Below are 26,112 nucleotides of genomic sequence, written 5' to 3'. Positions count from 1 at the left end.
AAACAGAGGTTGACATATGAAAAATAATGTTGGTAATACTGAGCCCATAGTGTTGCTTTCCATCCACGGAACTCCTGTCAGTAGAGACTGTTCATGTGTGTTGATGACACCGACCTCAAGGAGCTTTGTGGTTCCATCAGCATTGTTTTAATGAGTAAATGTTTTGTCTTGGTATTAAAAGTGGTTTCCAGCAAACGTTTGGATACTTTGTGGATGGAGTCGGGCTGTATTAGGAGCAGAGATTATTCACAGATTTGAAATGCAATAAATAATCTCATTGTTTATTTCATAGTAGGAAAGGTGTTTATTTGAGTACATACCATAATTATCATCAGTTATACAGATCAGAGACCGAAACATGTTGTCAAGATGTCTGATATACCAGCCAGAACTTGGGGACATTGTCAATATGTTCTTTTTCTCTCTGGAAGTGACTAAGGAGAATTAAAGATCCTCTTTGTGTTTAGTTCATCTTGAAATATATTTTTTTTTAAAAGAAATTCAAAGTCACGATATTAATATCAGGTAATTATTATTAAAAACATACCTGCTTTTCCATAGTTAATTGTAGTTGAATATACTGTGAATACTTCAGAGCACGCAACGCTGCAACTGTGCATCTGCATCCAAAATAGGGAAGGGGGAAAAAGAAGCTGTCTAAAAAAAAGTGGGTATTTTGTAAGAAAAACATCATGTTATGAGGAATGTTGATCTGAGTGTAATTGATATAATTAATAAAAAAAGCTCTCTCTGTATCTGCTGAATTAAGAGAGTTTCTTGGAGCCAGCCTCCAGGTTTGCTTTGGGAGCAGGATTGAGTCCTAATAAATTCCAGTTTTTGCTTGATTATTCATAATGTAAGAAAAGCATCTATGATTACAAGTAATCAAGTGTCCAGACCCTATTCAGAAGTCCCATGACTGTCTGAGCTGACTGCTTAAAAACAAAAGAAAAATGAATCATAGAATAGAGGATATTTATTTTGGATACTTTGCAACTGTGGGAAAAAAACCAACCCACATTTCCGTATTTCCAGTTATTCCTGAGCAGAAAATATACTTTTCTGGTTTTGGCTGCTTTCTCACTGGTGATAAAGATGATAATATTATGTCATGTAAGTAGTTAAAGGTATTTCGCAATCATTTATGCAATGACTTAACAACTGTAGCCTAGTGTGCTTATATTCACTTGAAATCATAGAGTGCTTTTTTTACTTATGTTTTTCCCTAGATGCATTGAACAAGTTTGAATCCCATATAACAAAAAAACTTCGGCTTGCACTTAAATTGTTATCTTATATTGAATAGGGCCGTGGATCAGGATTCCCAGGGAAGCGGAGGCCACGTGGTGCAGGTCTTTCAGGAAGAGGTGGCAGAGGTAGATCAAAACTGAAAAATGGAGTTGGGACTGTAGTCATTCCAGGGGTAAGAACATTTATTTTTAAGTTATATTGTAGTCTGATAATATCATTTGATTCACCTCTAATTCTTGTATTTAAATGCTATATAAAACCAAAGAGCACTACAAAGCAGGGGTATTTGATAAGCCTGGCTATTAGTAAGTGTTTGTGATGAAGAACTAGAGCACTGTAGCTTAGCAGACCTGAAGCAATTATGTGCTGCTCCTGCCACTTAAAGGGACGACTGTTTGTTGGGAGTCTTATTCTTTCCATTTTCTCAGGTAGAGAACATGCTGGGTAAAGGCAGCACTCACTGAAACAGAAAAGAGGAGAGCAAGGCTTGCACATAAGAATGTAATAGCAGCCATAGTAGATCAGACCAGAGGTTCTACCGAGGGGACCAAAACTGAGTGCTGGGGGAAGAGTGCAGATACAGAAGAAGCATAGGGAAGAAGGCGGCATTTAAACAGTTTGTGGCTTAGGGACTTGCTGAATGGGAGGTGATATCTTTGTCTTGGGCAGCCCATGTTGGAGTCTTCTTTCATGAATTTGTCCATTCACTTCTATAAAAACTTTTGGAAACCATGTTAACCTTTTTTTAGTTCTACAGCTCATCAGCCTTTTGTTTTAAATTGCTGCCTACTGGTTTTGTTGCCTGTTCCTTAGTGCTCTTACAGAAGAGGCAGTGAAGAGTTGTTTTCTATTCACCTCCTCCATCGATGACAGTTTCTGTAGATCTCTAGAATTTCTCCTCCTTTTCCTTCCACTCTTTCCTTGCAAGTCTGGAGAATCCCAGTATTTTGAGTTGTTCCTTATATGGAAGCTATTCCATAATTTTTATCATTCTTGTAAGTTGTTTTGTCATGTTCAATTTTTTTTTACTTTCTGGACTTTCAACTGCCTTTTTATAGCGCAGTACTCAGCATTGTGAAGTTCTTGTGCAGTTCTTCAGAGTTGTCTTTCATTTTTTTATTACTCTTAATATCTTAGTATTGTTGTCAAGCTTTGTCACCTTGCTCCTCACTTGATTTTTCAAATTGCACGCTGAGTGTGTTGAACTCCACAGCCTGTTAGCAGACATCCCTTATCGGATTTCCACTAGGGCTGTTCTCCCACATAGAAAACTGATACTTTATTTTACTCTGTGTGTCTTCTGTCACTACAGGGACCATTCCTCTAATTCTGTGTCAGTCTACCTTTTTTTAAGGAGCATTGGTAAAGGACTTTGCCAGAAGAATTTGTTAATGAAGTAAGCTACATCAGATTCCCCTGTCCCCAGATTTGCTGATGCCTTCAGAGATTTACCATAACTAAAACTTCCTTGACTCTTTAACAAAATGTAACATACATCAGTGTGGCTGCAAGTTCTCTGTTGTGATCAAATGTCAGATATTCTGTAGATGGTACATGGCTTCTTCCCAGAAAGCTTTGAGAAAATGGTAGTCACATTTGCCATCTCGCATTCCTACAGTACTGAAGTGATTATAAGCAAGTCATTGCTCACTTAAGCTATTTTGCACTTGAAGTCCTTTTAAAACTCTTAAATCTTAAACAGTCCCAGTCTGCTTCTCATAAAGGAGAGATTTTGGTATTAAAAACTGTTGGAAATCTGGTATTCAGAAAATTTACAGCTTTTTTTCCTTGCCATGGACTTGGCTTCTTTGAACATTTCTTTCAAAGTTTAATTATCAGTCAGCCCTGCAGATTTTGAGAGGCATCCTCTTCCTCACATTCAGAGAACTTAATAATTTTTGTCTTTATGAAGTAATGTCTCAGACTTAGAGCTGCTCTTTTGTGTTCTTACCTACAATCTGTTTGAGTTTATACATCACTGTGCCACTTTTTGCTGCCTATATAATAATTTCCTGGAATACTGTGGTATTTGGGATCTGAGAAAGGAACAAATGTGTCTGTCATTGTTCCCTTCTACAACTTTGTATGGTCAAGATTCATAAGCAAATACATAATTTTAAACATACAGGATGAATTCCACTGAGGCTAGTCATAGGTACCTTATTGAATTGGAGGCATTCACATAATAATTTAATCTTCAGTACAGGAAAGACATAGACCTGTTGGAGCAGGTGTAGAGGAGAGCCACAAAAATGATCAGGGGGCTGGAGCACCTCCCCTATGAGGACACACTGAGAGAGTTGGGAATTGTTCAGCCTGGAGAAGAGAAGGCTCCAGGGAGACCTTTGAGTGGCCTTCTAGTATGTAAAGGGGGCTTATAAGAAGGATCGGGACAGACCTTTTAATAGGGCCTGTAGGGATAGGACAAGGGGTAATGGTTTTAAACTAAAAGAGAGTAGACTTAGACAAGATACAAGGAAGACATATTTTACAGTGAGAGTGGGGGAACACTGGAACAGGTCTGCCCAGAGAGGTGGTAGATGCCTGGAAACATTCAAGGCCAGGTTGGATGGGGCTTTGAACAACCTGATCTAATTGAAGATGTCCCCTGTTCATTGCAGGAGCATTTGGACTAGATGACCTTGACAGGTCCCTTCCAACCCCACTCATTCTATGATTATAAAGCACAAATTTATACTTCAAAGGCCGGTGGGATTTGTAGAACAAACTCCAAAAAATTTTGGTAACTGAACAGAGGATATTGAGCTAGGTAAATTGCTATAAACACAAAATGAACATTAGTCTCCACACTTCCTATAGAAATTTGATCTTCTGACTTGTCAAGTAAATGGCACCTTCAGAGGTCTAGAGCAGAGATGTGGCTGTCTTGTGATAGAGTAGATGAAGACAACTATAGTAAGGGACCAGCCTTTTGCCGGATACATGTTTGAAATAGGAGTATTTTCAGCGCCTTTGCACAAACTGATTCTTAATCAAGCATGAGATCATGACCAGTGGACAACTACACAAATTTGGAAATATCTTGGTATATGTTGGCAATGTGGAGGAAGGTGGCTACAGGTTAACTCAAGCTGGGTTATGGCTGGCATTAAGCAAGCATCAAAATGTCAGTGATTCAGTCAGTTCTTTTGTATGTGCAAGCAGTTCCAAGAACTTTGAGGAACCTGTGGAAATACATGAGAGGGAAAAGCTCTCCCTGAACATATCAAGAGGCATTTTGGGTGTTTTTTGGTTAATTAGTTACAGCTGCAGTGCTCTCAACCATACAGTAATTAAAACGCATTAACAATATATCCCCCTTTTAGCTGTTTCTCAGTCAATGTTGGTTTTCAGCAACGGCTTATCAGAAGGATTCCTGTAGCTGTTGTAACGATATTTGCATTTGTCTCTAGAGTGGTGTTTGGATTTGTAAACTATTTATTATTTAAACACAACTATCTGTGTAAGACTTAAACTGTATTTAAAATAATCCACACTTATAAAATTACAACGGCTGGTGAAACAAAGTTATATTTCTCAATCATGCTTTTGTTCTTTTATATAGAACTGTGTGCTCTTATCTTCCAAACTTCATGGCTGCTACTGGTTCAGAGAGTAAATAGTTAGGCCTGTTAATTTAAATGCATGGATAGCAATTTATGCACAGCAAGACTTGCATGAAATTCAGAACACAGTTGAAGTCTTTTTTTCTTGTTTTTCTTCCTGAGAATCTGTATGTACATGTATATGCTGAATTAATAAAGGGCAGGTCAGAGTAACAATCTCTTGATCAAAAGGAGAACAGCTGTCTACAGTGAGAGCTTATGGATTGAGATCAAAACAGCCGTTTCAAGTTCAGTGCAAGTTTTTATGGGCAAAATAGATAAACCTCATAAAGAAACTGTTAGGGGAGAGTATCTTAACTCTTGTAACTTCAGAACTCTTGCTTATTCTTCTGACATATTTGAAACATTAGCTAAACCACGTTTTAGGAACTGTGTGACAAAGTACATTTCTGCAGTTGCTCTTTGAATTAATACTCAAAAGTATATTGCTGCAATTAACTTTTCAATGAGAAGAACTTCATTGTTTATATGGAGAGAACAGACCAGATTGGTCACACTATGACAATTTCTGCTTAGTGATTTTTTTAGACTACCTCTTTCCTTCCATTTCCATTTTAAAGTGCAATGGGGTAGTGTATAACGGCAAACAAAGGAGAGGGAGTGTCTATGTAAAACTGAAATAGTGATGATGCTTGTACTGATGTGAAAATGTGAATTAATACAGTAATTCCTGATGAAGGTAGCTTTCTATGACAGTCCATACTCAGTGGATTAATACTTGCAAACCTCTTATTCTCTGGTACTATTAAAATGTTAGCATATTTAGAGAGTAAGTTACATCTTGTTGCATGTCTTAGAAAATGTGCTGTGCTTGCTTTTTTTTAATAGGTCACAAATATGGATATTTCGTCTAACAAAGATGAGGAAGAAAACTCGATGCATAATACAGTTGTCCTCTTCTCTAACAGTGACAAGTTCACTCTCCATCAGGTTAGAATAATAGTTACTGTATTTTCATTTTGGTTTTCTGCTTTAATTAGAAAAAAGTATATGAATATTCTTGTTAGGAGTTAAATTACCCAGCAAGCTAGTTGGATCTTATGTGTTTTCAGAATTTGATGTCTGGCATGTGTTGCAAATCTGCTGTTCTCTTGTCATTTCAGGATATGTGTGTAGTTTGTGGGAGTTTTGGCCAAGGTGCTGAGGGCAGGTTGCTTGCCTGTTCTCAATGTGGTCAGTGTTACCATCCATACTGTGTCAGTATTAAGGTGAGTGCTTTTGTTCCATAAAAAAATAACTTGATTACACTGTTTCTGTATTGTACTTTAATAGCACTGTGCTGCCTTTGGTTTTGTGGTAATTATGGGAGTCATTAACTTGTTAGATATTCATCAGCTAATGTGACCATTATTTGTATGCGACTTGTGAAAGACTTTAATTAAATGTCATTTTATAGTATGCATTGCCTCAAAAGAAATTAACCTTTATGTAATTTCACAACCATAAATAGCACTGATTATCCAGCAGTTGGTTAAAATAACAGTTTGAGATATAAGCTTAAAACCTAAATACAAGCAGAATTAAAAACAAAGAAAAAAATTATACTGCATCTTCATTTACTAGGGGCATAAGGTTTAGTTCATTCAATTTGTCTGTTGGCTGTCAGAATTGACAGCAGTTGGAGTGGTTAATTAATACATTTTACATTCATTAGTCTAGGAGAGAATGTGTGAAAATTAAATTTGAATGGTATGAGATGACTTAGCAAGCACATAATAAACTATTTACTGCAATATATACACTATACATTCTTGATTGTTTATTATATAATACTATGTAAATGTGGGATTTTTTAAACATGTCACAAATCTTTATTTAAAATGGACTTTACAAAATTGCGTATTTCATGCAACTTTGGCTTTGTCTTTATATACTGCTCTTACATTATATATTAATTACAATAAATTAATTGTTTGTTTGGGATGACGAAAACCCCAGCACTGGTTATCACAGAAAATTTAGGAACGATACAGAATTTGTAGTGACCTGAATCTTGGCTTTACACACAGAGCTGAAAAAAAGCAGCTGTGTGTTCTCCTTCATCCCTACAGGACCAGCTATTCCTGTAAGGAGTAAACTGTCCTACATGCAGATCCAGTGCAGTATTTATTCTCTGGTATGCTAGTTTATCCAAAGAAGTTATATTCTGGAACAGTATCAGATGTCAGTAATTACAGTTTCTTTCTATTTAATGCATTACCATTTAGTGAAGCTTCAGAAAGTCTAGTTGATAAACAGCTACTTGTGATCTGTATAGTGTGCACAGAAGAGCATCCTGTGCTCCCCTCACCAGCCCTTAATTTATCCAGGGATCCTGGTGCGCAGAGCAGTTTCCAAATAATTTTCACCTTGCCATTTGCAGATTACTAAAGTGGTGCTTAGCAAAGGTTGGAGGTGCCTGGAGTGCACAGTGTGTGAAGCCTGTGGGAAAGCCACGGATCCAGGAAGACTGCTCCTCTGTGATGATTGCGACATCAGCTACCACACATACTGCTTAGATCCACCCCTGCAGACAGTTCCAAAGGGAGGCTGGAAGTGCAAATGGTGTGTTTGCTTCTGGGGTCAGAAATAGTGACTGCTGGCCTCTTTTGTTTCTTTTTGTCACTTCATATTTGTAATGTCAATTGAACTGTAATAATGTTTTAATTGTATTTAAGTCAGGTGTATTAAACAAAGCAAACAAAATACTTTTGAATTGTTTCATTCTATTATCAGTTTAATAGGGAAACTGTTATCTGGTCTTAATACTGTTTCTTCATGCCAAAACCCATGTAAGTAGAGGTGGACAAAATTTTTCTTTTGAACTCTTAGCAAAAAAAAAAAAAAAAAAAATTGAAAAAAGAAATCCAACTTACAGTCATTCCAGCATTCAGTCACAAAAATGAATGGGTGCTTAACCAAATTGTTCTCAAAATAAAACCACCTGAAAACCATCCATTTTATCTGGGTGAAACACAATTAGGCTAGACCTCTCACATTGTTAAGTCTCGTAAGTCTCCATATGTTGAAGTGAATGGCAACTGGAAGCAGGAACTCCTTTGACCTGTTGAGCTGTTACAAACACCCATCTACCTGTTTCTGCAGATTGAAGGGAATTCTTACATAGGAATGCTCTTTAAAAAAGTATAAAAAAATGTTGGTAATGTTCAAAATCTAAACAATACCATTTTCTTTCAATTAATACATTATTTGACTTGAAATTAATCCCCCTCTGCCCCCAGTGGTTAGTGATCTAAAACTTAATTACTCACCCAGTTCTAAGTAGAAGGATTTTAAAGCCACAAAATAATCTTCCTGTGAACTGAAAGTAATAGATCATTTTGTCTGTTCTGCAGGTGTGTTTGGTGCAGACACTGTGGAGCAACTTCTCCAGGTTTAAGATGTGAATGGCAAAATAATTACACACAGTGTGCTCCCTGCGCAAGTTTGTCTACCTGCCCAATCTGCTATCGCACTTACAGAGATGAAGAGCTTATAATTCAGTGTAGACAATGTGATCGGTAAGGATTTCTAATATTTCACAGGTTTTTCCTGTTTAAGGCATATTTTAATTTTTTTCCCCTAATATAATAGTGTAAAGATGAAGGCAATGGTCTTGTGGTAAAGAGCACTGGATTGAGTCTCAGAAGTCTCTTACTAGTTCATTCCTAGTTGTACCACAGACTATACGACTCTGGCCAAATTAATTAATCGCTCTGTGCCTCATTTTCCCCCTCTGTAAAAATAAAACTAATTTACCTCGCAAGACCATTGTTGTGAGGCTAAATCTAGATTACATTGTATCAAGTAAGTAGTTAAAATGATTGCAATATAGGGAGAAATTTATAATATGAAGACATATTTACTTCCAGGACATTGTTTTATACAGTTCCTTCCTGTGAAGGGAAATAGGTAATCTGATACTGTATATACAGTATTTAACACACACCACTGTAGGGAAATGCTGTGTATGGAGAACCTGACTGAGTCATCATTTCTCCCTAAAAGAATTTAAACAAGTATTTCACATTTACTTGGACCATATACTGATATTTGGGTCTCCTAAAACACCACATATTTCCTTTAAATTGTATTTTTCCCCCCCTTAATTTCTAGATGGATGCATGCAATCTGTCAGAACTTAAACACAGAGGAGGAAGTGGAAAACATAGCTGATATGGGTTTTGACTGTACCATTTGTAGGCCATACATACCACCAACAAACGGTAAGAAGACAATGGAAACCAATGGCAGGATTGCACATTGCAATAAATAGGTTTGGGAATGTGTTACGGTTCTTTTCTCTGGTGGAGATTTGGCTCATGGCAGAAGTGAGTTTTTTCATGTTTATTTTAAGGTCCCTTATGGAAGTGTCCTCAGCTCTTTCACACCCTCTAGTGATTGGCTGCAAGGCCAAAGAAAACCTAGCAGGGGGAATTCTGGATAGATTTATTGAAGATAGTTTGGGAAAACAACTAAAAGCATTTGGTATTGTAAGGGTAAAAGGCATCTCACTTTGTCAAGTGAAAGGAAGAAAGCCCAGTTCTCTAAAGTTACTAATATCAGAAGAATCTGAAAATCAATTCTAAGCAGAAAAACATCTATATTTCGGTACTCGGAGGCTGTCTAAAGCAGCGGTAGCTGTAACAACAGTCCGTATAAACATTTTTCCCTCCTCCCTCATGTTTTATTAATGCCACTCCCTCAGCTCTTCCAGTATTTAAGACCAGTGCTTCCCTCCCTAGCTGCAGTCACCACTCTGGAGTCACCACTCTTTTTAGTTAAAATGTGTAGTTCTTTCTGCTGAACTCTGCTCTTCTCCATTCATGTTACCAGTGAATATATATACTGACTTCCTCATTAGTCTGAATTACAGTAGTAGTCTGAATTTGTAGCAGCAGTACTTCAGGAGCTGCGGTTACTGCAGGTTTTGTCTTTAAGCACAGCTACAGCATCTGGTTCTGGGGGATGGTACTGGTTAATGTTACTGTGAGTGGCCTGTCAGCAATTAGACTGGCTTATGACATGATTTATGGTCTTGTTACAAGGGTGGTATCCCAGGTCTGTTTTCTCTGCATGTCAGCTCAGGGGAGTTTCTGCTTCAGTCTGCTACTTTTAACAGAGCATTGACACCTGTACCCATTTGTAGGTAACAGCATGTTAAAGTGTTCACATTTACCCTTTACTGGGGTATCATGAGAGTGTGGTAGGAGGAAGGTATAAGAACTAAGCAAATGTTTCAAGAAATACTCATATCCACCAAGAAGATGTCAGTAAGACTGTCTTTCCTGATCAAGATTGAAGATATTGTGAGACATGTTCAAGAGGTCTGCCAAAAAAAGTTCGTGTCCCTTTACACTGGCATGTCCTCAAAACAGCATGGCAGTAATTGTAACTGATGTGACCTTGGAGGTTTATATACTCCCTTGTCAGCTACACATGGTTGTGTAATACTTTTATCGATATTTGAAGAACGACTTACGTATTTCTATGAGTCACTTCATTTTTGAGATCTGCTTTCAAAAATTCAAAAGACATTTTGTAAATGGGAAAACCAAGAAATTTGCAGATATAACATGCATTTTTGTTTATTTTGGTAATAAGCTTTGGGCACTTAAAAAGGTCCAAGTAAGAAATACTCCCACTGCCTTTCTCTTTCAAGCTGGCAGAGCTACCTTTTAGAGATAATTAAAGCCCATAATATGTGAGACAGAACAACTTCAGAAAATGGTATCAGGGATGTTTTACTTCCAGGCATAAGCTGGCCCCTGAATTAGTCCTTCCTATGCACCTTTGTAAAGTTGTGTGGCTTAGGTTTGTCTTCTGAGGAATAGGAACTACTCCTTCAAGACCAGTTAGGGAGTTCCCAAGCTTTCTTTTTTTTCACCTTTTTTTATAAGACAAGTTTCTCTGCTTATTCTTTCATGTTTTGACTCAGTATATATAATACCTCTTTAACATGTACATTTGCACAGTTGCATGTCTGAATTTGATGCATGTTCATAAAAATACTTGCATGTACTTTTATATGAAATGTTGTGGTCTTTCATTAATTCTTCTACAACTCCTTTGAAAATTTTCTATGATTTTTTTGTTTCAAAATGAGAACAATTAGCATGTGATAAACTTAGAGAAACAAATACTAGGTAACAGTAGAAAGCTTCTTAAAATGTACCATATTCTGAGATTCTTACTGGGATGGTTTTTGCTCTTTCCATTTGATGTAACACATCTATGATACAAGTATTATTATAAGCTTTTTAAGTACTTACTTTCTAGAAGAAGCGAGAGCCCCTCAACCTAGTAAATTACCAATAGGTTGCAAGTTTACTGTAGGTAAAGAGTGAGTGCTTCTACCATGTAAGTATTGAGAAAGAGCTTCCGTTTTTCTTGCTTCAGAACATGGAAACTTTTAAATTTGTAAGGGCTTTTCCATATCTCATCTAATCTGATAATCTTACAAAGTCACCTTCTTCAGGAAACAGAAGCAAATAGTTTTTTCTTCTTGAACATATCACATTCGGCTTTTGATATTTATGTAAGATTTGCTCCAAAGCAGTATGCCATAAACCTTCATTGCTAGGTTGTTCTGAAATAATAACCTCAGATCAGTGTTTCATCAGGTTCTTTTTAGTATGGTATCAAATGATAACATATGTCCCCCAGCGTATTGCTGTGCCTTGTAGAAAATTTCTTCTAATTTAGATTGCTTGAGTATTATCATGACTGGATACTAGCAGCTGCTCTAGGTAGCAGCAGCCTTTCGTCTGTGCTGTAATTTCTGCACATTCAGGAGAGTTATGTGCCTCTCTCATCTATAGTCACTCCTAGACAAGCAATTCCTGACCATTTAGCCGTCACTTCTGCCTTTCTCTCATTTGCCCTTGTATGCCACATGTGTAAATTTCATCCCTTCCTCACTTACTACCATCCTCTCTCCCTGCACATACTCCATCTTCTTCCTCCCTTGATGTTGTTTTCTTTTTCTGCAGGAGACAAAGGGACCAGCGCTGCCTGATTTTCTTTAGTTAGTTACAACTGATTTTGGTAACAGTTTTTGGTAGCTGCCTGCGTGCATGTATTCCTTTTGTGGCTCAAGTAAGCATGCCCACAGAGGCAGGGAGGAGTTTGTATCACTTACTAATTCAGAGATGCTTGATACTGCCAGTGATATGCATATTAAGGCTGGGAGCCTCTGTTGTACAATTTTGGTGAAACTGAATTAAATTTTTCTTCCTTCTGAAACTTAATTTTACATACTTTACAAATAAAGGGTACAAAAGCACATAATACTGTATGTTAAAAAATTAACTTTTGAATTTTTTTGTTACTTGGCATGTTTTTTATGTCAGCTCTTACGTTCTTGTAAGTTACTCTATTTACAAAGAAATCCCTGCATTATGCACACATTTATTAAGGCATCCAGTAGTGCTCTGTTAGTGTTGTGTTTCTGCATCAAACATTTTGCTCTGACCCTTACGCTGATTCATTTCTTCTAGAATTGTTCTTTCCTATTATAGCCTTACAAATGACAGCCCCCTTTCTTTTTGAAACTGTGATTCTGCTCATGTTGCTTTCTGTGCACCTATTTGTTTTCAACTGAAGCTACTAAATGCTGTACAATATTTAGCATATTTAAACCCTTCTACAAATAAGCATAATAATTTTGGTTAAACTTCAACTAATTGCCTTGGAAATCACTTTTTTGTTCCTTCTTTAATTTTTTTTCCCTTGAACAGTCTTTCTCTGACAGTATTGTGTTTCTCTGTTATCCACTTTTATTGATTTTAATCCTTAATCTGCACTCTTAATTAGCTCATTTTCTGGAAGTCTGTTTAATGCTGTCTTCAAACACTGTTTGTTTGTGCAGCTTTTGTGAGTTGGTCTCTGAAGGCCTTACCTTTGTCCCTATCAGCTTGTTTATTTGACTATTTCAACTCTATTCAGTCCCCAAAGCTAAAATTGTTCACAATCTGACCTGGACCTGAAGAATGTTCCATGGTTTTGACTTCTAAATAAGGATTGCAAATTCCCATTCAAAGCTGTCTTTCTGAATTTTTTGTTCACCTTAGATTCCAATTCAATAATTGTTATCTCTGTCTTAAAACATCTTGTAAATTATAACCAATTAAATGAACAGATGACATCTTACTCCACTTTGAGTATATCTTACAATCTGCATTTTTTCTGTTGTTTCAATTCAGTGCTTTTGAGTATCATCCATCTTGCAGCTTGTCCCATATTTTTTTGTTTCCTTTCAGCTCAGCATCTCTTTCAAAAATCTCATTTTCAGTTTTCTTCTCTGTCTTTTCTTTCCACTCTTGTATATCAGTTTTTCAGTAATTCTCAAATTTCTTTCCTTTACTAATTTCATGGAATACTAGTTTTCTGTAGGTTATATCATATACTTTAGTTAGACCTTACATAAAACTTTTAAAAGACTGTAGTTTTGGAAGACAGTCTTTCACTTTCCTTAAATTTTTATACACTTAGAAGGCATCATCTAGATTTCATGTTCATTATTGTATTTAGCAAAGAATTTGTTACTTGGAAGCTTCTGTGCTTTTCCTAGTCTTGCCCCCGACTCCCATATTGTATGAGAGATGGTCAGCAGCAGCACACGTGCAGTGGGCTGATATGTCTGAGAAACACGGAACCTCCCACAGGTGCTTTACTTCATTGGTTTCATCTTGCATGGCAGATGCAAAGTAAATACACCAGATGTTTGTCTGAGTCTTAAATTCAGCGTGGGTAAGCTTTCTGGGCAAAAAAATTTAAAAGTGCGGATAAACTTGCCTATATGGTAATGCTAATCGTGCCAAACTAACAGATTTTCTGATTCTGGTTCTCAGTGTTTGCGAGATAGAAGCTTCTAATTTTCACTTTACTTGCTCTGTCTACATAATCTCTGTAAAGTCACTACTAATATTAAAAGTCTAGTCTGTACATCACAGGTTAGTGAAGCATGATTACAGTTGTTGTAGTTAAGGCAGATGGGAAGAGCATTTCTACCCACAGCAACAGTAGCCTAGTGTTGTAGGACATACTGATCATTATTTGTTCCATCACACTGTTCCAGTACTTCCCTGAAGTGCACAAGCTGTAGTTTTTAAATTGAATTTCTCCTATTCCCTGTATTGATATTCTTATCTGGAATAAAAATTATTCAATCTAACTTCAACCAGTCATGTATCATCTCTTCTCAGATATATCAGCCTTCTCATAGGTGTTGTACAAGACACCTGACAGCACAGTCACAGCCAGAATCTTGTGTGCAAAGCTGTTGGAGTATGCCTGCCCCTCCTTGGGGAAATACGGCAGTGGACGATGCCTAGTTCACAAAGGCCTCCCATTTTTCACACTTAGGTCAGCAATACCTGGACACTGTGACTAGTGGAGAGGTTATTTTCTAGTCCAGTAGATCCAGTGTATTCACTTGCCCTTGGTCCAGTAGAAGGAGGTCACTTACCATTGAGTTCAGTGCCATTCCAAAGCCATTCTTGGCTCTAGGAAGTTGGAGAACTTCAGTTTGTATCAGGCTTGTTTTGTAGTCACATCTTCTGTGACGCTGAAAAGCCCTTTATTTTGAAGGTGCTAGCAAATGTTGCCAACAGTATAAATTAGGGAGTTTAACGAAACTGTTTGAAGGAAAACTAATTTGATAGTTTTAGTTTAAATCAAGTCACTATTCTTAAAAGTTGAAATGATTTTCCTTATATTTTTCAGTGCCTTCTTTGGACTGTTGTGATTCATCAGTTGGAGCTCAGATTATTTCAAAATCAAAAGAACTAGGTAAAGAATGTAAATGCTTAATCTTTGATCATTTAGCATATTTTAAGGGTACATTTTTACATGAGACAAAAACTCCTTTTTTCTATGATTTTATAACACACAGCATTAACTATCTTTCAGTTACCACAGCATGCTTTTTTTTTCTCATTCTTTCTTCTTTCTTTTCTTTTGCCTGCTATACCTGCACTATAATAATTATTTTAAATTATGCTTTGATCCTGCAGGCTTAGCTGCTTCCCTTAATACTAGTGGTGATAACACAATAGGGCTGAGTCAAGCACGTACACAAATGTTTACAGACTCAAGCTGTAAGAGGACAGAACTTTTCTGTATTTGGTTTGTGATAGGAACGCATATAATAATACGTGAACACATATATAATCTTGACAAGCCTACTCACAAGTCACTTTTGGTAATGATAATACCTAACAGGTTCCATCGTGTTAGGACAGCTTCCATCATTACAGATTTTTTTCCGTTTGATACCGCACAAATGTAGTTCTGAGAGAAGGTTCTCCCCTCAAATCTTCAATCTGAAAAAGAGTATGTGATTTTTTTTTTTTTTTTTTTTTTAAACAAATGCTCTTATATCAGTGTAAGAAAACAGTCATCTGGGAGAAGAATTGCATTCAGAACCAGCTGTGTTTTGAGGTGTGAGATGTTACATGAGAAAATATTTTTGGTTAAAGGGAACAATTGTTATGATGTTTATATGTTTTGAAAAACTGTGTTACCAAATCATTGTTTGATTGGCTCCAAAGAGCTGAAGCATCGTTACAGCCTCTTCATTATTTGGTAATTCTCTGAAAGTTCCCAGACCTCCACTTACAGGGCCCTAGCACAGGTGACAGTGCTTTTCTACGTGGTGAGTTAAGGAGTGTTAGAGTTTATCGATAGACTCAGTGGTCATGTAACAGCTTGAGGAGGAAGCAGTCTTGCAGGTCTTGGGAGACATGGATTCTACCCATGATATCCAATCTGATCTTGGAGCAGCTCACTTGATGTAACTTGGGTTTTGTCTGCCTATAAAATAGGATTAGTAACTTGCCTGAGTTACCGAGAGTTCTGGGAGGAGGCTTAAGGTCATTAATAAGATGATGGTGCAGTTCTGAGAGCTGGATGAGGGTCTTGGCTGATAAGCAACAGGGACCCAAAGTAAGACTTGCACAGTTTTCTGTGACTGTCAGGGATACAGAAATACCCTGCAAGGCACCAGTTTTTGGAGTCAAATCATTCTTTCTAATGAGTCCTTGATGTAAGTTGTTTGTAGCAATATAATGGATAGTTGGTGGATTTGACATCAGACTCTAAATTATAAAGCTGTAACTGTAATGTGTAAGACAGTATCAGATATCTCTGTTTTACTTATACCAATTCCCTCACTCATGAATCAGCTCCATACATGTGGATTATTAACTCTTAAAAGTGCTATTCCAAAAAAGCTAAGACCTGTAAATTAAAGAGTTTTATATTGCTTTTATGATTCATTTAACTTTTATAGACCCACCGAAGACATACACCCAGGATGGAGTCTGCTTGACAGAATCCGGCATGTCTCAGTTACAGAGCCTAACTGTTACAGTACCAAGAAGAAAACGGACAAAACCAAAGCTTAAACTGAAGATTATAAATCAGAACAGTGTGGCTGTGCTTCAGACACCCCCAGATGCCCAGTCAGAACACTCAAGAGATGGGGAGATGGATGACAGTAGAGGTAGCAGTCTACTTTTGGCGTGTCTCATATCTTGGAGTGTTGCAGTACATGTGTGCATTGCAGATATCCCTGGGAGTTTTTTATTATACTGATACTCGTATGTTCTGTACTGAATGCTTTATGGAGTTATTTGGAACAGTAGTCCTGGCTCGTTGTTGTCCATTTCAGGGATTTTTCTTGCTGTTCTATTTATGGGTCATCCATCCTATAGGAAGCTCACCTTTCTAAGGCTGGCAGCACTGGAAGTACTAGTTGTCTTTTTTGTCTAATCCTTGGTTTACCTTTAGGAAATACTGTGTACTCACTGAGTACAAGTGTATTTTGAGGCTCTCAAATTTAGTACAAACGCTGTTTGAAAGTGGTAATGTTGGCTCAGCAAAGCAACGTCTAAATCAGTGTAAAGCTCATATTTAAAACAAATGGGAAAGTGGAATAGAAAGCTCTTTGCTAATAGTATGTGTTTTTCTGAAATAAATAATGTGGGATGGCCTGAGAGTCTGAGGGAAAAAAAACCAATTTCTTTGTATTTCCATAAATGAACATTTTGTTTGTCCTCATCTCCAAAGTAGTATTTAAGGTAGAACTTGAGTTTGGGAGGGAATTCTGAGTATTGCTCTAGTTCAAGTAGATGACGCTTTATGTAGTAGAGTCCTACCAAAGGCTTTCAGGTTACAGGATGGAGGTATCCTTGTAGTATGGAGGGAGAGGAAGATTTAACAGTGTTTTTGTGGCCTCCAAGGCAAATGAGAAATGAAGGGATCTGGGCTAACACATGTCAACCCAAAGGCATTCCTGTGTATGGGGATGACATTTCAGTCAATGATAAAGGCCCTTTGAAAAGCTCTTTCCACCACATGTCTAGACATGGAGAAAAGATCCACGCATCCCAGGGCCACCAATACTTGTCTCATTTGCTTCCCTCACAGCTGAGCAAGCGCAGCAGTCCCAGCCAGAGGAGACCGAAGGTGGGAGATGAGAGTGGGAAAAGCATGTAGGAGCAGCCAGCCCCACTCTTCAAATCCCCACTCTTCAACACTAGAAACAGCAGCCAGCATGGTGCAATACCATTCTCCTGTCCTCTTCGCCATGGTCTGGATGTACATCCTGATAAGTGTGTTGGTAGAATAGGTGTTAAGCTGTGGCCTGGAGAAGGGCTTACTTAAATGGCAGGTGTGAAAGTCATTACATGAGCCATGCAGGGGAGAGGAATAAAGGAGCACAGGCACCCCACCACAATCTGAAGTGCGTTGTGTTCATGCAAGTCGCCTTATTGTTGATCAGATTAAGTTTCATAAGATGCTTTTTTTAGATACAGAGTATACTCAAGATAACTGGGTAGTTTAACCATCAGTTTGTACTTGTTACCTAGGTATTGCTCCAATTGATTAGAACATTCTTACCTTCTGCTGTTGACTAGAAGAGTATTTGTTTTATAATAGCTTCCCTTTATTTGTTTAGAACCTTGAAAACTATTTGACTAGTTTTTCTTTCATTTTCTTCAGTTTTCACAGGGTTTGGTACATTATCCTAGCATTACACTGACTCTAAAATTTAATCTCATACTTTGATGTAGTCCATCAGGTGGGTTGTTGAAAGTAAAAAAACCTTTTGATGTAGTCCATCAGGTGGGTTGTTGAAAGCAAAAAAGCTTTTGATTTTGGTTTGAAGGCATCAAGATAGAGAATTAACCACTTCCCTTTTTTTTCAGTGGTTAATCATCTTTTACAAATGTGTGCCTGTTTTCTATATAACTTTGTCTAACTTCAGTATCTGCATATGGTTTTTATAGGTATCCCTTTTCAACTAGATAACAAGATACACAAATGTAATAGCAGAGTATGAAAGGGAGAGCCAAAGCTTCACTTCTGATCACCTTTCGTTGCCTTTTTGACAGTTAGAGCACATTCGTATGTGTGACAGTAACAGCACAGCATGTACATCATAGATTGGCTGGATTTCCTGGAAGCTCTACATGTGCTCTGTAGAGTAGATCATTGCCTCCTCTCTGAACGTCTGAAGTTTTTGTATGAGCCTCAGGATGAATAAAGCTGTGGCAGGGCTTTGATTGGAGCAACACAGTGTAGAAATTCCAGGCAAACAGGAATAACTCTTACTTCAACTCTAAAATTCCAGGTGGAAAAAAGAGACTGTATCTGAGAAAACTGAGCTTGTGGTAATTATGTTACATCTCATCTGTAGGCTTTCATCAGGTTAGGCATTTCATCAAGTGTTCCACATTTTAAAGTCTACTTGAAAGTTCAGCTTGCTTCAGGAGCTTCAGCTTTGGTAGACTTAATGTGGCTCTTCCGCAACTATTATTTGATCTATGCTTTGTAACTGAATTGAAAGGACAATTGTGGGATTTGGCATTCGGCGTACCAGTTTGTGTAGCAGGACACGTTGGCACTCAAGCAGGTTTCTCTTCTTGCCAGAAGTGGACATGTTGTAAAGAGGGCTCGCCCATGATTTTAAGGGGAGGAGGGAATTGGCTGTGGTTGTCAGTGAGGACTGCTTTTTCCAAGCAGTAGAACTGCTTTTTTGTTAGCAGAACTCAGAAAAGTCTTCATTGATGGGAAAGCCTGGTCTGTGACCCAGCCTGTGGAAGAGCAAGGGTTGTAGTTCTACCACAACAGAAGTGGTATTGTTATAACAATATTTCTCATACAACTGTATGTGGTTTTAGACCATATAGAATTACACACTTAAATCCAGGGATTTAATGAGAATACTGGAATGAGAATTCCAGTAACTTTTCAGGGGCAAGACTATATTCAACATTTCAAAAGCTTCACAGTAAAATGAATATGTGAGGTCATTATGATACTGACATTTTGGGGATACCAGAAACAGAATTAACTCCCTTTCTCTTCAACACCAAAGGCTTTTTAATGCCATCATACTTTACATCTGTTTCTACCCTGCTTTCCCATAGAATATAAACTCTAACTCAAAATTGCCATCTTCATCTTCAAGGCTGAGTAATTCCTTTGGGCTGAATTTTCTATTATGTAAGTCAAATTCCTCTTCATAGATAAGTCAGCTTTCAGTCAGTGACACCTCTTCAAATCAAGAACCCTCTAAACTAAGAGTCATTAAACATTACCTTCCAAGTGCAGGCTGCAGTTTTTTCAGTCTGTTCAATAAATAAAAGGCCTACCAAATAGGAGAACAGTAAACAAAACAAAGCATTTCTTGCATGGTAAATTGTACCCTTATTCCTTGATGTATGGCTAGAAATTGCTCAGACACTTAGAAAATGTGATAACACAGGTTTCTGAAATGGGTGCCAAAAATTTCTCAGATTCATGGATAGTAACTAGAACATTTATTCTCTGGTTTTGTGTAGACATCATCTCACGGGAAATGTATGTATATACTGGGTCTTTGTGTACAGACAGGGTGAGTTTCCCAAAAGTGTTTAGTGAGTATGTATATCTATCACCCTTTTGAAAAATCTGTCATTCTCATTCAGTTTTTCAGGAATCAGTCAGATGTAGAAATTTTGGAAAAACGTCTTCTTTCCCTTTTACAGTTAAAGTTACCATTGCCTCTTTTCTGCAGAAGGAGATCTTATGGATTGTGATGGAAAATCAGATTCCAGCCCAGAACGAGAAGCTGTGGATGATGATACCAAAGTGGTAGAAGGAGCTGATGGAATTAAAAAAAGGAAGCGAAAACCATATAGACCTGGTAAGATTTATGATTGTGTGTCACTTGTTTGTTTTAGCGCTTTTTTTCTGTATAATTAAGAAACTTTAGAAAGCAGTATGGAATTCTGAACTATTCTACTGCTAATAGTAGATTTTAGATTTTTTTCAGTGTTCTGTTTAAAATAATTTTTAGTCCTCTAAATAGAAAGTATCAAAATACATTTCCAAATGTTGCTGCTCATCAGTACTCCTGTTCTTAGTATGTTGTCAATTACTGGTTAGTAGTTCCAATCTATAACTTATATTGACTCTTTACTTGATAGGAAAATGTTCTGTATTTATACAATTGACGAAGGCCAGTTTTTGTGTCTGTGTAAGTATGTATGTATATGTATCTGGCAATATCTGAACTTTAGAGGACTTTTTAGAGGTATCTTACATTCTGAAATGCTTGATAAGAGTAATTTACTAAATATTTGCAAATTATTTCTGGCAGTGAATTTTAATTATTTGTTATTGGATGAATTAATTTATTTTAATTTATTAGTGCAGTTTTGACCTGTGTCCTGGGTGCAGAAACAGTTGAGCTGCAGAAAAAGCTAGAGGAACTTAAGTGACTCCTTAGGAAGTAGCTCTGATTCATTAGGGCTAAAACTGAACTCAAGATAATAAGATCTACTGAGACACTGCCTGGCTTTTTGAAGAGCCCCTGTATCACATACCTTGGTATATCTCAGAATCTGTGTTAATGTGTTGGGTTTGTGTTTCCTTCTGCAGCTTCCCACTACTGTGGATAAGAAGTTGATTGTAATCTGTGCAGTCATAAGTACTGTTTTTGCTAGTCACACCCATCCTGCTTGCTCTAACGGGCCATATCCTCTGATTATGCAGATAGTAGGGGAGGAGAACAGAGGCTGTGAAATGATTGAGGAGGTGAAGGCAAGGATTAGAGTGAAGGAAGGAAAGGAAGTAAGAGTTACAACGTGGTCTGGTTTCTTTTGTTTCTCTCTTGGTAGCTAAACAGATCTCTACCACCTTTTATACTCCCCATGTCATTTCCCACACAACTTAAGAGCCTTGTCTCAGCAGGTCATGCCCATGTGTATATTGCCTTCCATCATGAACCCACCCTTGGGATGGTGGTATAAACCCACATCAATTATTTCCTTTTTCTCTACAACCAGTGTACCTCAACAAGTCATTTATTTCTTTCTATTGCTGGGTCCTCAAGAGAAGAGACTTGTTTCATTTGCTTGGAGTGGTTTTGGATCATGAGTTGAGCAGCCATCTGTTAGTTTTCTGCAGCCAGCAATTTCCCTGAAAAATGAAACAAACGTGCATCCGATGCATGTACATACATACACACCAACTGTAAAGGATCAGGAGCACTGCAGTCAATCTCTAGTGAAAGATTCTGGAGATTCAGGCAGCACGATGTTGATTAATTATCTTTTTATTTTGTGGTGTGTCCTTCTCTAGTACCATCATTTGGAGTGATGGGCTTTCTAGAGCAATTAGTAGTTTGTTTTATGGTCCTTTAAGGTTCTTTATTAGGTTTAATTTCATAGGTTGCCTTCTAATTCTAGCAGTTCCTCAGCTTGCCAAGGGAGGGAAAAAACAACATCTGAAAGTTGCCAGGTTTGGTGATTGGAACTTCTTGTGATCCTCAAATTCTGATTCTTTTTGATAATTACACGCATACTCACCAAGACATTAAGATTCAGAAAGGTTTTGTAAAACTATGAATTAAAACTCCTTAAGTATGTCAGATTTGTTCTTAGACCTCAACAGATGCAGTAGTCCCCTCTACCTGCAGAATAATCTTGACTGTCATTCTTACTGTGAAACATAGTTTTAATTAATATACTGAATTTTTGCTTCCATGTTAGGTATTGGTGGATTTATGGTACGTCAGAGAAGCCGTACGGGGCAGGGAAAGACTAAAAGATCTCTCTCCAGAAAAGATTCTTCTGGATCTGTTTCTGAGCAGTTGCCTGGCAGAGATGAAGGTAAGTGCAGAAACTTGTTTTTAAAATTTTGTTAATGCTTAATGCAATAAAAATAATGCAACTCATCAACATACAATTCTTCCCAGAGACGTGCTACGAAGGAAAAAGTTCTTTCTTTTTGTCATGATGGCTTCATTAGTTCAACTGAAAATACTCATTCCTACATACTTATAATTTCAGCAGAGCCCATGATTTGCAAAGAAACTGAAACAATTAATTGTAGGCTATTGTGGGAGATAATTAGTGAGGATTATAAGAATTGCTGTATTGTTCCAGAGCTGTGTTTGGCCTAGCTTTGACCAGTAGAAAAGGAAAAAAAGTGTAAAAAATGAGGTGTTCTGAAACAGCTTCATCTAGATGTATACCTGATCCAGAGATGTCTTCTGGATCATCAGTTTTACTAGTGTTCCATGTTCCACAAATGTGTCTGATAATTTTATGTATCTGTTTATGCTCTGAAAAATGTTATATTAATGAATTCAGCAATATACTGTTGTTGCTTGAAGAAGTAATTCCTTATTTTAAACTGGATATCTGAGAGTTTCATAAGCTACCCTCATGTTTTCTTTTATGAAAGGTGATTTTTAAAAAATAATTCCATATTAATTTGTAATAGAGAAAGATTTTCTAGACGTGTCATACTGCCCCATCAGTTGTTGTCTTTTCCAGGGCTGCAGAATCCTACTCTGTCTTTCTTCTCATAGGAAGGCTGTTTTAATGCCTCTGACACTAGTATTCAGTAGATTGTGTACCTAACAAGAAGTCAGATTTTGTTCATGGGCCTTGTTCTCTTTCTTGCTATGTGTGATTAGACTGTATTATTTCATCCATCTGGATTTGTTCACACTATCTAATCTAAAAAAGTATTGAGCCATCATTAAGGTGAGGTGTGAAATATATTTAGTTCAGAGCCTCTTTCCTATAAAGTAAGTAGAAGGACGCATCTGATTCTTAAGATTGGCTGATATCATCTCAGTTAGAAGACTCCAGTCCAGCCTTCCATTGCTCCTATTACTCTCTTGTGTCTGTTTAGCTATTGTGTTTTTAACCTTTCTAGAGCCAGATCAGTCTCTTGCTATATGTTTATTTGTACAACATGGTGGAGACTGGATCTTTACTACATCATCCAGACAGTATTAAAAACTAATAGGTAAATGTTATCCTTGCTTGCATTTGTAGAACCAGTTTATGAAGCCAGCAAATTTTTCTTTTATCAATGCAACCCAGTATTCTAGCTAGGTCCTCTGTTCAGATATAATCCTTGCTTTCTCTTTAAAATTATTGTTATAACTATGTTTTTCTGCTTTGTAAATATTGTTTCAGTATAGTATACTACATTGTTTCAGGTAATTTTGCTTTAAAATTTTTCTTTTATGTAGAGATCTGCTCCTTTAAGTAAAAAGAAAAATTACTAAGAAGTTAATTCGTTGTTCTGGGTAACAGTACAATGCACATTGTTAAAAAGTGGTATTCTTAAACAAGTATTCGTCAGTTAAAAGTTTGAGCTTCTTTTTGTCTGCTCAGGCACAATTGCTTGTTAAGGAAAAAAAACCTCAGAAAATCTTTGTATGTTTTAAATCATCATAGCTTGCTGAGAGCCTGCTTCTCAGCTGCCACTACTCATCAGCCTTAGCATGTTTTTGCTTATCTTGTCATGTTCCACCCCCTTTCTCTGCAAAAGCTCACTCTCAAACAATACAGAGGTCAGAGTGCCGGTGAGCCTCATTCTACTCACTGTCCTCTGAATATGGTACAAGAGATAATACAGTACAAAGCATAGCTGATTTTACTACCACAATAATATAGTTTCTTAAATAACTTCCCAGGATCATTAACTTCATGTAATTAGCTTTGGCAACACAGAAGTAGCAGGACTTAAAAAGTTATGCTTTTACCTGTGGTGTTTTACCTGGTATGTGGAAATAAATTACTGAATGGTTGATAAGCACTGTGTGCTTTTGTGCTTATTAGAAAAAACAGTGCCCCTCTGGAATATGATAACTGAATAAATGTGTAATTTTTCTTGAAGGGCTTATTTATAGATATTTTTTCTAGCCTGTTCATTATTTATAAGACAGTTTTTTCCTCTTTTTTTTTTTTTTAAGTTTTTTACTTTCAATTTGAGAAGAATTAGTGTATAAAATGAAAGGTGATTCATATGTAGCTCAACATTGATGATTTTGGAGATACCACTTCACTGGAATTATCTCTCAAGTATCTGGTTGAGTGGCACTTATAATTTCTCTCAAATTACCAAATTCTTAGGTGGCTTGGAGATATGAAAGTTTAAGGTCTTTCTGCAGCCAGTGAGGTACAACAAGGCAACGATGTGACTAGTATCACATATGGTATTTCTTACTGCCAGAGCTCAGATGATCAGATGGCAGTTCACAGCTGGCTAGATAAAAGCCACCTTTAGAATACATCTAGAGTGATACTCAGTGAACCCATGCACCCAGATAGGTAGCAAGATACATTAAGTATTCTGCCACTGTACCTTTAGAGCAAGATACCGAATGGTTTATGTATTTGTGCCTGAATGTTACTTTTCAGGTTGGACAGAGCAGTTGCCAGACACTCCAGTTGAGGAGTCTACCCCAGCTTCTGAAAGTACTGAGAAAATAAAAAAGCGTTACAGAAAAAAGAAAAATAAACTTGAAGAAACCTTTCCTGCCTACTTGCAGGTAAAGCTGTTGTTATACTTCTTGTGTAAACCCATTTAAACACCAGATCTTTTATGTGTGTTGATTCATTGTTCATTTAAATAATGTTTCTTTTCTGATTCCCAATTTATCATTCAAATGAAATGTTTTTTTGTAAAGAATGTTCATAAGTTTATACAGAAAGCTGTATATTACGTTAAATCTTTAGTCCTCTGGTTGTTATTTCTCAATATATAAATCTCTACTTGTTCTGAGAGAGGAGGTGGGAGGGAAGGAAGCCTTTCTTTTCTCTTGGAACTGACACATGACGTTTTCAGTATTCAACTCAGTAGAATGTCTTAGCCCAATCGTGTCGTTTCCTCAAGATACTAATTTTTCTTTTCAGAAGATTATAGAACATGGTTGGATAAGGGAAACTTGTTTTCCTACAGTTCTGTGGTTTTATAAGCCTTGCAACTCCCTACCACAGTATTCTCTGCTCTTTCGCCCCCTTAATTCTGTGATGTCCTAGCAAATAAGAGGTAGCAGTCGTGGATAATAACCAGGATATTAATAGTGATAGAGCAACTTACCTAACTTCAACCAGTTTATAAACTGACCGGTTTATATATGTCTTTCACAGAGGACATTATTTGGCTCGCTCAGCCACCTTTTTCATGAGAACTTTATTATTTTATAGATATTCACCAAGCTTCATGACAGACTATATTGGGATTGAAAGCAAAGAATTGACAGAGAGGCAGAACAATCTCTGTCTAAAAATAACTTGTATTTCATAAGTGAATTAAAAAGAAAATACTTAAGCAACATTTCCTTTGGATGAATACAGATTTTTTTTCTTAATGCATGTTTTACTCCTGTAAAACATAGAATACTTCTTAGATTCTTCTTCTGCTTATGTTTGAATAACCGATACTAAAAAACTAGCTTTATTTTTAGCAGCTGTATCCTAAATCAAGATTTTAAAGACTATATGAAAACAGAAGTTCTTATATTATTAATAAAAATTGGCTTGAAAATCTGATAGCTGCTTGTCAAATTACTGAGTACTCAGACTTAGGTGAATGATAGCTGTTATATAGGATGTTAAAAGATACTAATGTAAGTTAAATATCTTTAGGTGTTTTGTTATTGCAGTTGGATGTTTTGTGCTAATTGAAATGCAGTATATGGTCATTCTAGAATTTGGACCCAGTCCACTTGCATGTTTTTAATAAACTTCTTGTATGGCCTTGATCAAGTTGCCCAGTAGTATGCCCCTTCTTTGGCTGTCCTTTTTGTGTGAGGAGATATATTTTAAATCTGAAGAACTTGTAATATATAACACTGTATTGGTCCACTGTCTCTGCTACATACACATAAGAAGGCTATAGTTCTTGTATATAATCTAAGGCTTGAATTTAATCATGAGATATTAATAATGTAGCT

General features: G+C 37.0%; 1 protein-coding gene across 10 annotated transcripts in view; it reads left to right on the top strand.

Annotated features, from left to right (window-relative positions):
- Positions 1–26,112, top strand: part of KMT2C (lysine methyltransferase 2C) — a 201,583-nt gene that overhangs the window by 125,561 nt on the left and 49,910 nt on the right. For 9 of the 10 annotated variants that reach the window (XM_074899892.1, XM_074899899.1, XM_074899900.1 and 6 more), the window contains 11 exons: positions 1,307–1,423; positions 5,706–5,807; positions 5,981–6,085; positions 7,240–7,421; positions 8,213–8,377; positions 8,973–9,082; positions 14,583–14,648; positions 16,150–16,362; positions 19,924–20,052; positions 21,902–22,021; positions 24,575–24,705. In XM_074899892.1, coding sequence (XP_074755993.1) covers positions 1,307–1,423; positions 5,706–5,807; positions 5,981–6,085; positions 7,240–7,421; positions 8,213–8,377; positions 8,973–9,082; positions 14,583–14,648; positions 16,150–16,362; positions 19,924–20,052; positions 21,902–22,021; positions 24,575–24,705 — 1,440 coding nt within the window. The remainder of the gene's footprint in view (positions 1–1,306; positions 1,424–5,705; positions 5,808–5,980; positions 6,086–7,239; positions 7,422–8,212; positions 8,378–8,972; positions 9,083–14,582; positions 14,649–16,149; positions 16,363–19,923; positions 20,053–21,901; positions 22,022–24,574; positions 24,706–26,112) is intronic. The other variant, XM_074899898.1, reaches the window with a different exon arrangement.

The sequence above is a fragment of the Athene noctua genome, chromosome 2 (genome assembly GCF_965140245.1).
Source record: "Athene noctua chromosome 2, bAthNoc1.hap1.1, whole genome shotgun sequence".
NCBI classification, from domain to species: domain Eukaryota; kingdom Metazoa; phylum Chordata; class Aves; order Strigiformes; family Strigidae; genus Athene; species Athene noctua.
The sequence above is the reverse complement of the archived record's forward strand: the minus strand, read 5'-3'. Positions and strand labels throughout refer to the sequence as shown.